This window comes from Odocoileus virginianus, chromosome 10 (genome assembly GCF_023699985.2).
Source record: "Odocoileus virginianus isolate 20LAN1187 ecotype Illinois chromosome 10, Ovbor_1.2, whole genome shotgun sequence".
Taxonomy (NCBI): Eukaryota; Metazoa; Chordata; class Mammalia; order Artiodactyla; family Cervidae; genus Odocoileus; species Odocoileus virginianus.
Window position 1 is genome coordinate 6562263 of NC_069683.1, and position 13416 is coordinate 6575678.

A 13416-nucleotide genomic window follows, 5' to 3' on the forward strand; every position below is an offset into this window, starting at 1 on the left:
GGTCCTACCACTGACACAGGAGAGCACAACTGGGGCTGCTGGCGAAGGGGGCAAAGACCACCATCTTCCGCTTGGATCCATGGGCCCACTTACCTGGTTTTCCTCGCGTCTCCCTTGGTCTCCCTCTCAGGCACTTCCCTGGGCTGCTTCTCTACCCGGCTGGTACACTGTGTTCCACAAGGCTGTGTCTTCTTGTCTCCTTCCTTCAACTCCACTGGATCATCTCATCATTTCAGTTTCCTCATCCTCTTAAAATCTCCAATTCCAGCCCCACACATGTGACAACCTCCTGGGCTTCCTTGGTTGTCCCACTAGCTGGTCCCAACCAAGGCCTGCCTCCCACAGCAGCTCCACGGCACAGCTGGCCTCTACCCTCTTGCTCCTTGCCTTGTCTGAGGGCCCAAGGTCCTTTGTGTGGGTGGTGTCTGTGGGCTGGAGCTGAGGGGAGTGAGGTCAGGTGGTCCAGATGTGCAGCCTCAGATTCCCTCTGCTCCCCCAGGACATCCTGACCACTCACCCCTTCACCAAGATCTCCAACTGGAGCAGCGGCAACACCTACTTCCACATCACCATTGGGAACCTGGTGCGTGGGAGCAAACTCCTCTGTGAGACATCACTGGTGAGAGCTCTTCCTTCCAGGCCTGGGGAGCTCCCCAGCCCTGCCTTCTCTCCATCCTCACAGTCCCCGGAAAAAACAGGAGTGTGCCGCCTGGTCTGCAGTCAGGATCAAGGGTCAGGTTGGGGCTAAGGTCAGGTCAGATTAGGTCTGGGGGATGGGCTTATTAATCTAGAGGTGAGAAACAGACCACCCACTCAGTAACTATGTCCCAGTGCCTTTAATATTTAGAGATTGAACCTTTGGCCACTGAGGTCAACAGCAGAGCTGTTAGCAATGAGGCCTCCTGGACTGAGCTCAGCTGGTACAGCCTTCAGAAATCCCTACCTCTGAGAGTGACCATAATCATAACATTTACTGCTATAGAATTAATCGTACTCTACATTCTATTTGAGGCAACAATAGCCCTAATACTTATCATCACCTGATGAGGTAATCAAACAGAACACCTTAACGCAGGCCTTTATGTTTTATTTTATACACTTAGTAGGAGCTCTCTAACTATATCCAAAATGTTACAGGCTCCCTAAATTTCTTGACACTTCACTACTGCACTCAAGCAATATCTGATTCTTGATCTAATGTCTTCACATGACTAGCACGCATTTATGGTAAAAATACCACTCTAGGGCCTTCATCTTTGATTACCCAAAGCATGTGTAGAAGCCCCCATTGCAGGTTCCGTAGTACTTACAGCCATATCGCTAAAACTCAGAGGTTGTGGTGTATTATGAATTGTAACAACACTAAATCCACTAACAGATTTTACAGTGTATCCTTTTTTCATATTATCCCTATAATTATAACCAGTTCAATTTGCTTACATCAAACAGGTCAAAATCACTCATCACATACTCTTCCACCAGCCACCTGGCACTTGCTATTGTAGCTATTCTTATCCAAACTCCTTGGAGTTACACAGGAGCTGCCAGTCTAATAATTGCCAATGGCTTCGCATCATCCATGTGATTCTGCTTAACAAATTCACGTTACTAATGAATTCACAGCCAAACAATAACCTTAGCCCGAGGCCTACAAACATTCCTCCCAATAACAGCTATCTGATGATGGTTAGCAAGTCCGACAAATTACCTCTACCCCAGCCATTAGTCTGCTTGGAGGGATATTTGTAGTAATAGCATCCTTCTCATGATTGACTATTACAATTACTCTAATGGGAATTAATATAGTAATTACTGCCTTATACTCCCTATACATACTCATCATAATATAACAAGGCAAATACACTCATTACATTAGTAACATCTTATAATCTTTTACACAAGAAAATGCCCTCATTAACACTTCATATTTTACCTCTCTACTTCTATCATTATATCCCCAAGTCATTTTAGGCCCCTTGTACTGTAAGTATAGTTTTAAAAAAATAATAGATTGTGAATCTAGAGACAGAAGATTTAGCCTTATTTACCAAGAAAGTATGTAAGAACTGCTTTAGCAATATCTGATTCTTGATCTAATGTCTTCACATGACTAGCATGCATTTATGGTAAAAATACCATGTAACATGACTTTTTCAAACTTTTAAAGGATAGTAGTTACCCATTGGTCTTAGGAACCAAAAAATTGGTGCAACTACAAATAAAAGTAATAAATTTTCCTTTCACATGAGTTACATTATTTATATTAATACCAATTATAACAAATATCAACCAATAAGAGTGACAATATCCATTATCTCATACACTTTTATTATTAGTATAATCCCAATAATAATCTCTTGGCCTGCATGAATGATTATCTCAAACTGATACTGAATCACTATCCAAACTCTCAAATTATCACTCAGCTTCAAAATAGACTACTTCTCAACAATATTCATACCAGCAGCATTATTTGTTACACAATCCACCAGAGAATTCTCAATGTGAAACGTACACTCAGATCCTAATGTCAGTGGATTCCTCAAATATTTACTCCTTTTATCGCAAGACTAATTCTTGCTACTGCTAATAACCTTCACAGCTTTTCATTGGGTGTGAGGGGGTCGGAATGATCTTTCCTGCTTATTGGGTGATGATACAGATGAGCAGATGCACATACAGCTGCTCTACAAGCAATTCTATATAACCGTATTGGAGCTACCAGATTTGTTAGCATGATTTCTGATAATTTAAATGCATAAGATCTGCAACAAATCTATTCTCCAACTAAATCACTCAAATCTACCCCTACTAGGACTCATACTAGCTGCAACTGGAAAATCCGCCCAACTTGGCCTCCACCCAGGACTACAGTCCCGCAGCATCAGAAGGCCCTACCCCTGTCTCAGCCCTGCTCCACTCAAGCACAGTAGTGGTAGCAGGTCTTTTCTAACTTATCCACTTTTATCCTTTAACATAAAATAATAAATTTATTCAAACAATAACTGTTTATGGCAATTTGCACTCTTACCCAGAATGTTAAAAAAAATATTGCTGCTTTTTCCATTTCAAGCCAACTAGGCCTATAATAGTAACAACTGGCATTAATCAACCCTCCCTAGCATTTCTCCATATCTGTACATATGCTTTCTTTAAAGTCATATTATTGATATGCTCTGGGCTTATTATCCATAATGAACCCATAAAATATCCATAAAAATAGGAGGCCTGTTTAAAGCAATACTCTTTACCACAACTGCCTTTACCACTGACAGGAATGCCTTTCCTTGCTGAATTTAAAGATCTGATAATCCAAACTGCTAACACGTCAATACCAGCACCTGATCCTGCTAAGTCTAATTGCCACATCCCTCACAGCTGTCTACAGCACTCGCCTTATCATCTTTGCACTACTAGGACAACCTCGCTTTCCCACCCTAACTTTAATTAATGAAAATAATCATCTCCTAGTCAGTTTCATCAAATGTCTATTAATCAGAAGCTGGTTTTATTTTCAACAATACCCCTCCAACAACAATCCCTCAAATAACTATACCTTATTACCTAAAACCAACTTCCCTTGCCATAACCATTCTAGGTTTTACCTTAGCACTTGAAATTAATAATAACACATAGCATTTAAAGTTTACTCTTCAAATATATTCAGTTTCCAACCTCTTAGGGTATTTTCCCTAAGAGGGAAAGTATTATTATACACTGTTTATTACCCTACTCAAATCTATCAACAAACCAGAAGTCAGCCTGTTGATTAGAAAATATTTTACGAAAAACTACTTCCCTTATTCAGATAAAAATCTCTACATTAGTATCAGACCAAAAAGATCTAATCAAGGTATATTTCCTCACTCCTCATCACCCTCTTCCTAAACATAATTCTATTTAATTACCACAAGTAGTCTCCATAATAACCACAACACCAATATGCAATGATCAACCAGTAATAATCACTAATCAAGTACCACAGCTATATAGTGCTGCAGTTCCCATAGCCTCTTCACTAAAAAAAACCCAGAATCACCTGCATCATGAATTACCCAATCTCCCAAACCATTAAAGTTAAAACACAACCTCCACTTCCTCATCTTTTAAAACATAAAATACCACTGAAAACTCTGTTATTAAATCTGAAAAAAATGCTCCTAATACAGTCTTATTGGGGATCTAAACTTCAGGATCTGCTCAGAAGCCACAGCTGTTGTGTAACCACACACCACTAATGCCGTGCTTAGTTGCTCTGTCCTGTCTGACTCTCTGCAACCCCATGGACTGTAGCCTGCCAGGTTCTTCTGCCCATGGGGATTCTCCAGGCAAGAATACCGGAGTTGGTTGCCATGCCCCTCCCTCTAGGGGATCTTCCCAACCCAGGGATTGAACCCAGGTCTCCTGCATTGCAGGTGGATTCTTTACTGTCTGAGCCACCAGGGCACCCAAACACCACTAACATCTCCCTTAAATAAATCCAAAGCTGTGACAAACCTAGACAGTGTATTAAAAAGCAAAGACATCACTTTGCTGGCAAAAGTCTGTATAAAAAGTATTCAAGCAGCTGAGAGACTGGAAAAGACCCTGATTCTGGGAAAGATTGAGGGCAGGAGGAGAAGAGGGAAACAGATGATGAGATGGTTGGATGGCATCACTTATTCAATGGACATGAATTTGGGCAACCTCCAGGAGATGGTGAGGGACAGGGAGGCCTGTCATGCTGCAGTCCACAGGGTTGCAAGCAGTTGGACATGACTTGGTGACTGAACAACAAAACAAATAAATCCAAACACTATTAATCCCCCCAAAAATCCATGAAAATTAAGCACAATTCCAACATTACCATCTACAATCAACTTAAATGCACCATGAAGGTTTTGAAGAAAAAACCCCACAAAACTAATTACAAAAATAGTACTTAAAATACAGTGTATGCTATCGTTATTCTTACATGGAATCTAACCATGGCCACTGACATGAAAAATCATTATTATTCAACTACAAGAGCACTAATGACCAACACTGAAAAATCATGCCCATTAATAAAAATTATTAACAATGCATTCACTGATCTTCCAGCTCCATCAAACATTTCATCATCATGAAATTTTGGTTCCTAAAAGGTATTTGTTTAGTTTTACAAATCTTAACAGGTTTGTTTCTAGCAATGCGCTACATATCAGATGATAACCTCCTTCTCTTTAGTTACACATATCTGCTGAGATGTAAATTACAGATGAATTGTTCAACACATATATGCAAACAGAGCTTCTATATTCTTAATCTGCCTATTAATCCCTATAGGATGCAGTCTATATAATGGATCCTACAGTTTTCTAGAAACATGAAAACATTGAAGTTTTCCTGTTATTTACAGTTATAGCCACAACATTTATAGGTTTTATACTACCCTGAGGACAAATATTTTGGGGGGGGCAACAGTTATTACCAACCTTCTCTCAGCAATCTCATATGTCAGTATAAACCTTGCTCAATGGATCTGAGGCAGTTTTTCAGTAGATAAAGCAACTCTTACATAGTCCTTCACTTTCCACTTCATTCTTCCATTTATCATTGAAGCAGTAGCTGCTGTCCATCTACTAATGTTTCACGAAACAGGAGCTAATAATCCCACAGAAATCATCTGATATAGGTAAAATCCCATTTCATTCTTACTAAATTAAAGACATCCTAGGTGTCTTTTTACTAGTTCTAGAATTAGTATTAGTCCTATTTTCACCTGATTTATTAGGAGATCCCAACAATTATGCCCTGGTAAATCCTCTAAATACACCACCACACATTAAACCAGAGTGGTGTTTTCTACTTGCATATCCTATGAACAACTCATTAATCCCAATTAACTAGAAGTACTAGCCCTAATCTTTTCAATCCTAGTCCTAATACCATTCTTCACACATCCAAACAATGAGGTATGACATTCCAACCTCTTATCCAATGTTTATTCTTAGTAGGGATTTGAGCAACCCACAAACTAGCACCTTAATGTGGGATCACAACAACTTAGAACCCTAGATATCTGGCTGGATGAATCCATACCTCCAGCTGTGTGGCTGAGCCCAGAGTGGGGCAGGATCTGCCTTTTCCAGGTTTCTGTCCACTGCAGTTTCCTGGGAGCTGTGCTCTGGGTAAGAGCGGGTGGCTGTGTCCTCCTCGGTGCTCTGTCTTATCTTTTTGCTGCTCTTTCCAGGGCTACAAGATGGATGACCTGCTGACTTCCTATATTAGCCAGATGCTTACGGCCATGAGCAAACAGCGGGGCTCCAGGAGTGGCAAGTGAACAGTGGGAAGGTCGCTCTGGCCCTGAGCCTACTCTCTAGGAAGCAGCTGGCTCAGGACCATCAGCTACCTCTGCATCCAGGGGAAGACCTTGGCTATCCAGGCAGGGAGGCTGAACCAGCCGGCCACCACTGACTGCACCACCGTGGCCTCTCACCCTTCTTCCAGTGAGGTGACCTTGCCGGGACGTAGAACTCCCTCCATTCAGCCTGAAGCACCTGGTTGGTTCTAGTCCTGGCTTGCTGTGACAATCCCAGTCGTAAAAGCCTGTGCTCCTCTGATGTCATTCTTAACTCATACTAGCCCTACCATGTGGCCTCTTTTGAGGTCACGGCCCGGAAATGTAACCAAGAGGACGGCCTAGTTCTCTATGTTGGGGACAACAAAACAGATTATCCTGAGACCTAAGGAACTAGCTTAATAGCCCTAAGTCCAGGAGCCTCAGCTGGGATGAGGGAGACAGACTGCTTCTAAATATTACAGTGTGAGTGCTGAGCTGCTGTTCAAATCTCCCCTGATGATCTCAGGCATAAAGCCTGTGTTTTATCTCCTGGTCTGGTCTTTGCTGGGGGAAGTGGGAGGGGGCAGTGTGTGGGGCCAGGAACAGGGCCCTGTGAGGGAGTGGCCTATATAACTCTCTCTGTGGTCTGTGTGTGCAGGATCAAGCTGGTCTGGGTTTGGGGGTTGGGGTGCCTGAGCCCATAGTGTGCTAAAAGGGGCTTAACAGGACAGGCTGGGCCTGGGGTAGGTTGAGGGGAAATGCTGGATGTCAACCTAGGAGGTGGAGACCTAATTGTGGTTGGCTGGAGATCCAGAGCGGGGACCAGCTTCTGGGCCTTACCTAGGGCCAGTGGATCTAGAGTGGCCCTTGTATCCTGCCAGAAATATCTCCTTGGTCCATCAAGAAACCTCCAAGAACCCCAGAAACAATGCTGCCTTGGGTTAATCCTTATGTCCAGTGGGTGTCTGTAAAATATTACTTTGTGACTAGGATGGAACAAGCAAGTCTGGATATGACCTGGGCAGGTCTAGGGGTGAGGGCTTCAGATGGGGAAGGTGTGATGTGGGGGTGGGCATCCCTCTGGGCTGTGGCTGGGATTAGAGCCTGGAGAAGTGACGGGGGAGAATTCTCTTGCCACAGGCATGTCAGTGATCTGTCCTCTAGACCCCTGATATTCAGCCTTGCCAGACCAGCTCGTTTGCCCTCAAACACTCAAGGGTCTGGGGTCACCTGCATGCAGGTGACAAGCCACTCCACAGGAAGTGCTATTACTCTTCTCTCCAGATGCCTGTGTGGGAGGGTGGAGGGGCTGTTGTTGAAATGGAGACCCCAAACCAGACAGCCCTGCTTTCTGGGATGACAATGCGGCCGTCTGAGGCAGCCCTCCCCCACTGATGTTTACAGGACTCCACCATCAGCCCAGGATAAACCAGAGCCACAGGGAAGGTACTGTGGTGTCTGCCCCTGCTCATCACCATATACATGGGAACGCGAGGCCCGCAGAAGGAGCGTGAATAGGTGATGGTCACATGGGTGGAATGCAATTTGCTGTTTCTAACACTGCAAGTTTAGTTCTAGTTTCCCTTGATGGCCAAAGGCCACTGGGTTATGCCCATCACCCCAGTGGGGAATCAGCCAGTGACCAGCTATGAGGAAGCACCCCAGGCACGCTGTATGACAGGATATGTGTGTGGGATGAGATCTTTGCCCCTGACTCATGCCTCACGCTACTCCTCCTTTTCTGATTCTGGATGGCATCACTTTGGCACTCATCCCCTAGTCTTTGTCAGTCTGAGTGGCCACAGAGGGGTGCAAACAGTGTATCCGTTACCTTATGAGTTCCTGAGAGGCGCCTTTATTTACATGCTGATGTTCACCACAGCTACTCATTGAGCGGGGAATATTATGAAGGGTTAGGATGAGACAAATCCTGTCTCACCCGGGAGCGGCCAGCTCCCCCTTCAGGATCACACGATTTTCCCTTTGCTTATCACTTGGAGATGGAAGGCGAGACCAGAAATGGTTTTCCTGAGAGCCTCCCTGGATCTTCTGCACTTCTTTCTTGACCTCTCTCTACCATCAGTTCACCCTGGGCCCAGAGAGGAAGAAGAAGGAGGAGGAGGCAAGTTGTGGCTAATTCTTCTTTGAAGACAGCCCAAAGGAGAAGAGCATTCTGGATGTAGAAACCATCATAAAAGAGGATTACTGGGAGGAGTCAGTGGGGGTGGTGGTGGTGGTGTTCAGGTTATGTTTCAGGAGGAGGGTCTTCCATGGAGGGAATTGTTGGTTCATTTGCTTTCATGGTAGGCAATGCAGTTTGCAGTTTGGAGGGTGGCCTCTCTGTTGGCCTCTGAAGTGGGTACTTGGATGGGTTCAGAGACCAGCTATGTGGCCACAGGTTGTCTAACATCCTCCTTGGGATGCACAGTTGGTTTAGTGGTTTCCTTGAGAGCCTCTGCTATAATGGATTTAGAGCCTGGATGTTCCCTTTTACTTTTGGTTAAACTCCAGGAGTTTCTTCAACTCTCAAAACTTCTTCATGGAGACTTCTTACACTTGGAGTTTCTGTGGGATAGAAAATAACATAATTTCCTCCAAAGTCACTTCTCCAACCTTTGCTGGTCACATGGCAAAATCCTAGTCATCTTTAAAATGTCAGCCCCTCTCTTACCATTTCATATTCTTTCCCCCTATTTCTCTCCCTACCCAGGCTTTGGGAAGACCGCTATGGTCCTCCATTCATCAAGGTGCTGGAGTTTAAGTCTATTGTCTGAGGTTCTAACTCACCATGGGAGCCCTCAGGAGGCGGATCAACATGTGCTTAAAGTTTGTGCATTTCATAACCACTCCTTCCAAAGCAGTTTGAATAGAAAAATGAACACATTCTCCATTAAAATGGGAGCTTTTTAAGGACAGAGACTCTGTCTTGCTTGTCACCCCACATACAGTGCTCAGGAGTATCTGTCACACAGTAATTGCTCAAAATACAGCTTTTTTCCTAACTGAATGATAGAAAAAATAGACAATGGAGACTTTTTATAGTAACACAGCTAGGAAACAGATTCTTATGAAAGAAAAATTAAAAACTGGATAATGTACAAAACCAAGGACACATCTTAAATTTATCTAAGGATTTACTATATAATGAGGAACAGTGGAACTGAAATCTAGGAGAGAGTTAAAATCCTAAAAAGCAAGCCCAGAATTCAGTTACTTTTGCCCTGACTGTAATTTCAGTCTTGAGAAACAGGTGCACGCATGAGTTTCATTTTTTTGTCAACCTCACAGGCAAAGAGGACTTTTATTGCACTTGAATTTATAATTTAATTCCATGACATCCAATATCTATGATATTAGGTTTTCAAATGCATGAATGTGTTATGTTTCTCCATTTATCTGGGTCTTCTTTTTCTCACTAAACTTTTGTAGTTTTCAGTGACCAATCATCTATCTTCTTTGCAAGGGCTTACAGTATCTTCCTAAAATTCCTATTTATGTTTTTATGCTGTTTTAAATGATGCTATTTCAATTTTTAAAGTTTACAACCTTTAACTGATAATGTATCAACATACAGTTGGTTTTTTTGTACAGTGACCTTGTGTCCTGAGGTATTGCTTAAGTTCCTGGTTCTAGTAGGTTTAGAGGAATTTAGAATTTTTTAATGTAAATAATCATATCTGTGAATCAGGAGTTCTATTTCTTCCTTTATGCCCGTTGTTTATCTTACTAAACTGGCTAGGATCTCTAGTACAATGCCAAACAGAAATGGCAGATATCCTTGCCTTATTTCTGATCTTAGAGGGAAAATACTGTTTCACTGTTAAAAATGATACTGGCTGGAGGTTTTGGAATAAATATCTCTCATTAGATTGAGGAAGTTTCATTCTAGTCCTAGCTTACTCAGAGCTTTGATCATAAATAGTTGTTAAATTTTGTCAGTTATGTTTTTGTTAATATAGTAGATTAATTTGATTAATTTTCAAATGACATGTTCATCTTGTACTGCTGGTATAATTCTCACTTGCTCCAGATGTTTTACCCTCTTTTATTTTGATGGATTCAATCTGTTAATGTTTTGTCCAGGATTTTTATGTCTAAGTTCATGAAAGAAACTAATCTATAAATTTAGTTCTTTTACTATCTTTGTTAGATATCGTTTATGTAAGATTATTGCTGGCCTCAAAGAATCAGCTAGGAAATGTTCCTTTGCCTTCTTTTTCTGAGTTGGTATAAAATTGGTATTATTTTTAAATATTTGATTAACCAGTGAAACTTGTTGGGTCTGGACTTTTCTTCGTGCTGTATTTTTGATACACAGATTTGATTGTTAGATAGTGGGTTATTACAAATTTCTGTTTTTATTAGCACCATGCTCTAACCAACTGAGCTAACCGGCCACCTCAAATTTCTGTTTTTATTTCTCTCAGTTCTGGTAAGTTGTATATTTCAAGGAATTTGTTTACTTCATTTAAATTGTCAAATGTAATGGCTTAAAATGTCTATAATTTTCCTTTATATTTTCAGGATTTGGAGCTAGTCCCTCTTTCATTAATCATTCACCCATACAGGCAATTAAATTTTCTCCCTCATTCATTTTACTAAGAATCTATCAATTTTATTTATCTTTCCTAAGAACTAACTTTTCACTTTAAAAAAATTTCTCTATTGTTTTGGAGACTCAGACATAGAAAGCAGACTTGTGGACACAGTGGTGGAAGGGGATGGTGTGACAAATGGAGAGCAGCATGTAAACATATGTATTACCATGTAGTAAACAGACAGCTGGTAGGAATTTGCTGTATGATACAGGGAGCGCAAACCGTGGCGACCTATCGGGGTGGGATAGGGTGGGATGGGGTGGGAGGGAGGTTCAAGAGGCAGAGGACATATGTACACCTATGGCTGATTCACACTGATGTCTGGCAGAAACCAACACAATGTTGTAAAGCAATTATCCTCTGATTAAAAATAAAGTTTAAAAAATCTCTATTGTTTTATCTTTTCTATTTCATTGCTCCTATTTTTATTATATCCTTCCTTTCACTTGGAGAAAAATTTACATTTATAGATTTTTTTTCATTTACTTATATTAGTTGGAGGCTAATTACAATATTGTAGTGTTTTTTGCCATACATTGATATGAATCAGCCATGGATTTACATGTGTTCCCCATCCTGAACCCTCCTCCCACCTCCCTCCCCATCCCATTCCTCTGGGTCATCCTAGTGCCCCAGCCCTGAGCATTTGTCTCATGCATCAAACCTGGACTGGCGACCTGTTTCACAATTGATAATATACATGTTTCAATGCTATTCTAGATTGTTTTAATATTGATTAAGTGTCTACCTTAACAATCTACCTTCTAACATTTAAAGTTACAAATTTCCCTCTAAGTTAGACTTTAAACTGTACCCCACAAATTTTGCTGTAGTATATGCATTATCCTTTAACATATTTTCCAATTTCCCTTGTGACTAGCCCCTTGGTTACTGAAATGTTAAGAAATACATTAATTTTCAGTATTTAGGATTATCTAGATATTTGTTTGTAATTTAATTTCTTTTATGGTCACAGAACAGTGTGTGATTTTGATCTTTTGAAATTTACTGATGATACAGTTAACATATTTTTATTTTTGGCACCCATATCTAATTATTGTAATTTCAGTCATTTTTACTACTTTTGTTTTTTAATCTTCATATAAGTGATCCTTATATTACCTTTATTATACATTTATGTACATTTTCCAGTGAGATTTTTACTTTTGCATGCTCCCTTATCAATTACTGCTATTTCTTTTCAGCTTAAAGAACTCCCTTTAACATTTCTTACAGACCTGGCTCAGTGGTGATGAAACTCGCCTAGCTTTTGTTTATCTGGGAAACTCTTGATCTCTCCCCTTCAACTCTTGCTGGGTAGATAATTCTTGGTTGAACATTTTTTTCTTTTCAGGACTTTGAATGTATCATGCTTGTCCTTTCTGGCCTGTATATTTTCTGCTTAAAATATTTGTTGATAGATTTTTGGGATTTCCCTTGTGTGTAACAAGCTGGTCTTTGCTTGCTCCTTTTAGGATTTCTCTTTATCTCTACCTTTTTAAAAAAAGAGTAGTAAAATCATATATATACACACATGCATACACACACAAACACATTTCTGTACCCTGACCCTTAGACTCATAATAAGTATGAATGTGGAAGTTTAATATTTTTTAATGGATACATTGTATTTCATCAACTAAGAGAATGCTCATACTGTACTATGGTTGAATGTTTGGATTATTTCCTTTTTAAAAAAATTTATTTTTAATTGGAGAATAACTGCTTTACAATGTTGTATTGGTTTCTACCATACAACCATACAAATCAGTCATAATTACGCTTATGTATATATATATATATATATCTCCTCCCTCCCCTCCCCCTTACCATTTTAATTGTAGTGTGTCTTGATGTGTGTCTTTTTGGGTTCATCTTATTTGGAACTTTCTGGGCTTTTTGGGTCTGGATATCTGCTTTCTTCCCCATATTAGGAAAGTGTTCATCCACTTTTTCTTCATTTAATTTTTCTGGCTCTTTCTCTCTCTCTTCTCCTTCTAGAAGCCCTATAATGTGAATACTATTACACTTGATGCAGTCTCAAATGTCTCATCATGTATCTTCCCATTTTAAAATTCTTTCTTCATTTTGCTGCTGTGTCTGGGTGAGTTACATTTTTTTGTCTTCCAGCTCACAGATACATTCTTCTACCTCATCCATTCTGCTGTTGAACCCTTCTAATGTATTCTTCAGTTCAGTTATAACTACTGTTTGGTAATTTCTTATACATTTTATCTTTCTGATGAAGTTTGTACTGTTCTTCCATCTTTCCCCCCAAGATCAGTGATCACATTTATGACCATTAATTTTAACTCTTTAAAAGGTAGACTGCTTATCCCTGTTTCATTTAGTTTCTTTTCTGAGGTTTGGTCATTCTTTTATTTGGAACGTATTTCTCTGTCCTCTCATTTTGCTTAATTCTCTGTGTCCATGTATGAGGTAAATCAGCAATCTCTTCTAGATTTGTTTTATGGCTTTCTGTGTGGTCTACTTTGGCAAATATGCCATGTACAT

General features: G+C 40.5%; 2 protein-coding genes and 1 pseudogene across 9 annotated transcripts in view; 2 read left to right on the forward strand and 1 right to left on the reverse strand.

Annotated features, from left to right (window-relative positions):
- MYO7A (myosin VIIA) overlaps positions 1 to 6853 on the forward strand; it is a 92731-nt gene extending 85878 nt beyond the window's left edge. For all 3 annotated transcript variants that reach the window (XM_070472953.1, XM_070472955.1, XM_070472954.1), the window contains exons 47-48: positions 500 to 619; positions 6215 to 6853. In XM_070472953.1, the coding sequence (XP_070329054.1) occupies positions 500 to 619; positions 6215 to 6304 (210 nt within the window). In that variant the 3' untranslated portion in view covers positions 6305 to 6853. The remainder of the gene's footprint in view (positions 1 to 499; positions 620 to 6214) is intronic.
- Positions 629 to 6206, forward strand: LOC110126772 (cytochrome b-like; annotated as a pseudogene).
- A 1290-nt stretch (positions 6854 to 8143) lies between the features above and the next one.
- GDPD4 (glycerophosphodiester phosphodiesterase domain containing 4) overlaps positions 8144 to 13416 on the reverse strand; it is a 132846-nt gene continuing 127573 nt past the window's right edge. For all 6 annotated transcript variants that reach the window (XM_070472962.1, XM_070472960.1, XM_070472959.1 and 3 more), the window contains one exon: positions 8144 to 8869. In XM_070472962.1, the coding sequence (XP_070329063.1) occupies positions 8805 to 8869 (65 nt within the window). In that variant the 3' untranslated portion in view covers positions 8144 to 8804. The remainder of the gene's footprint in view (positions 8870 to 13416) is intronic.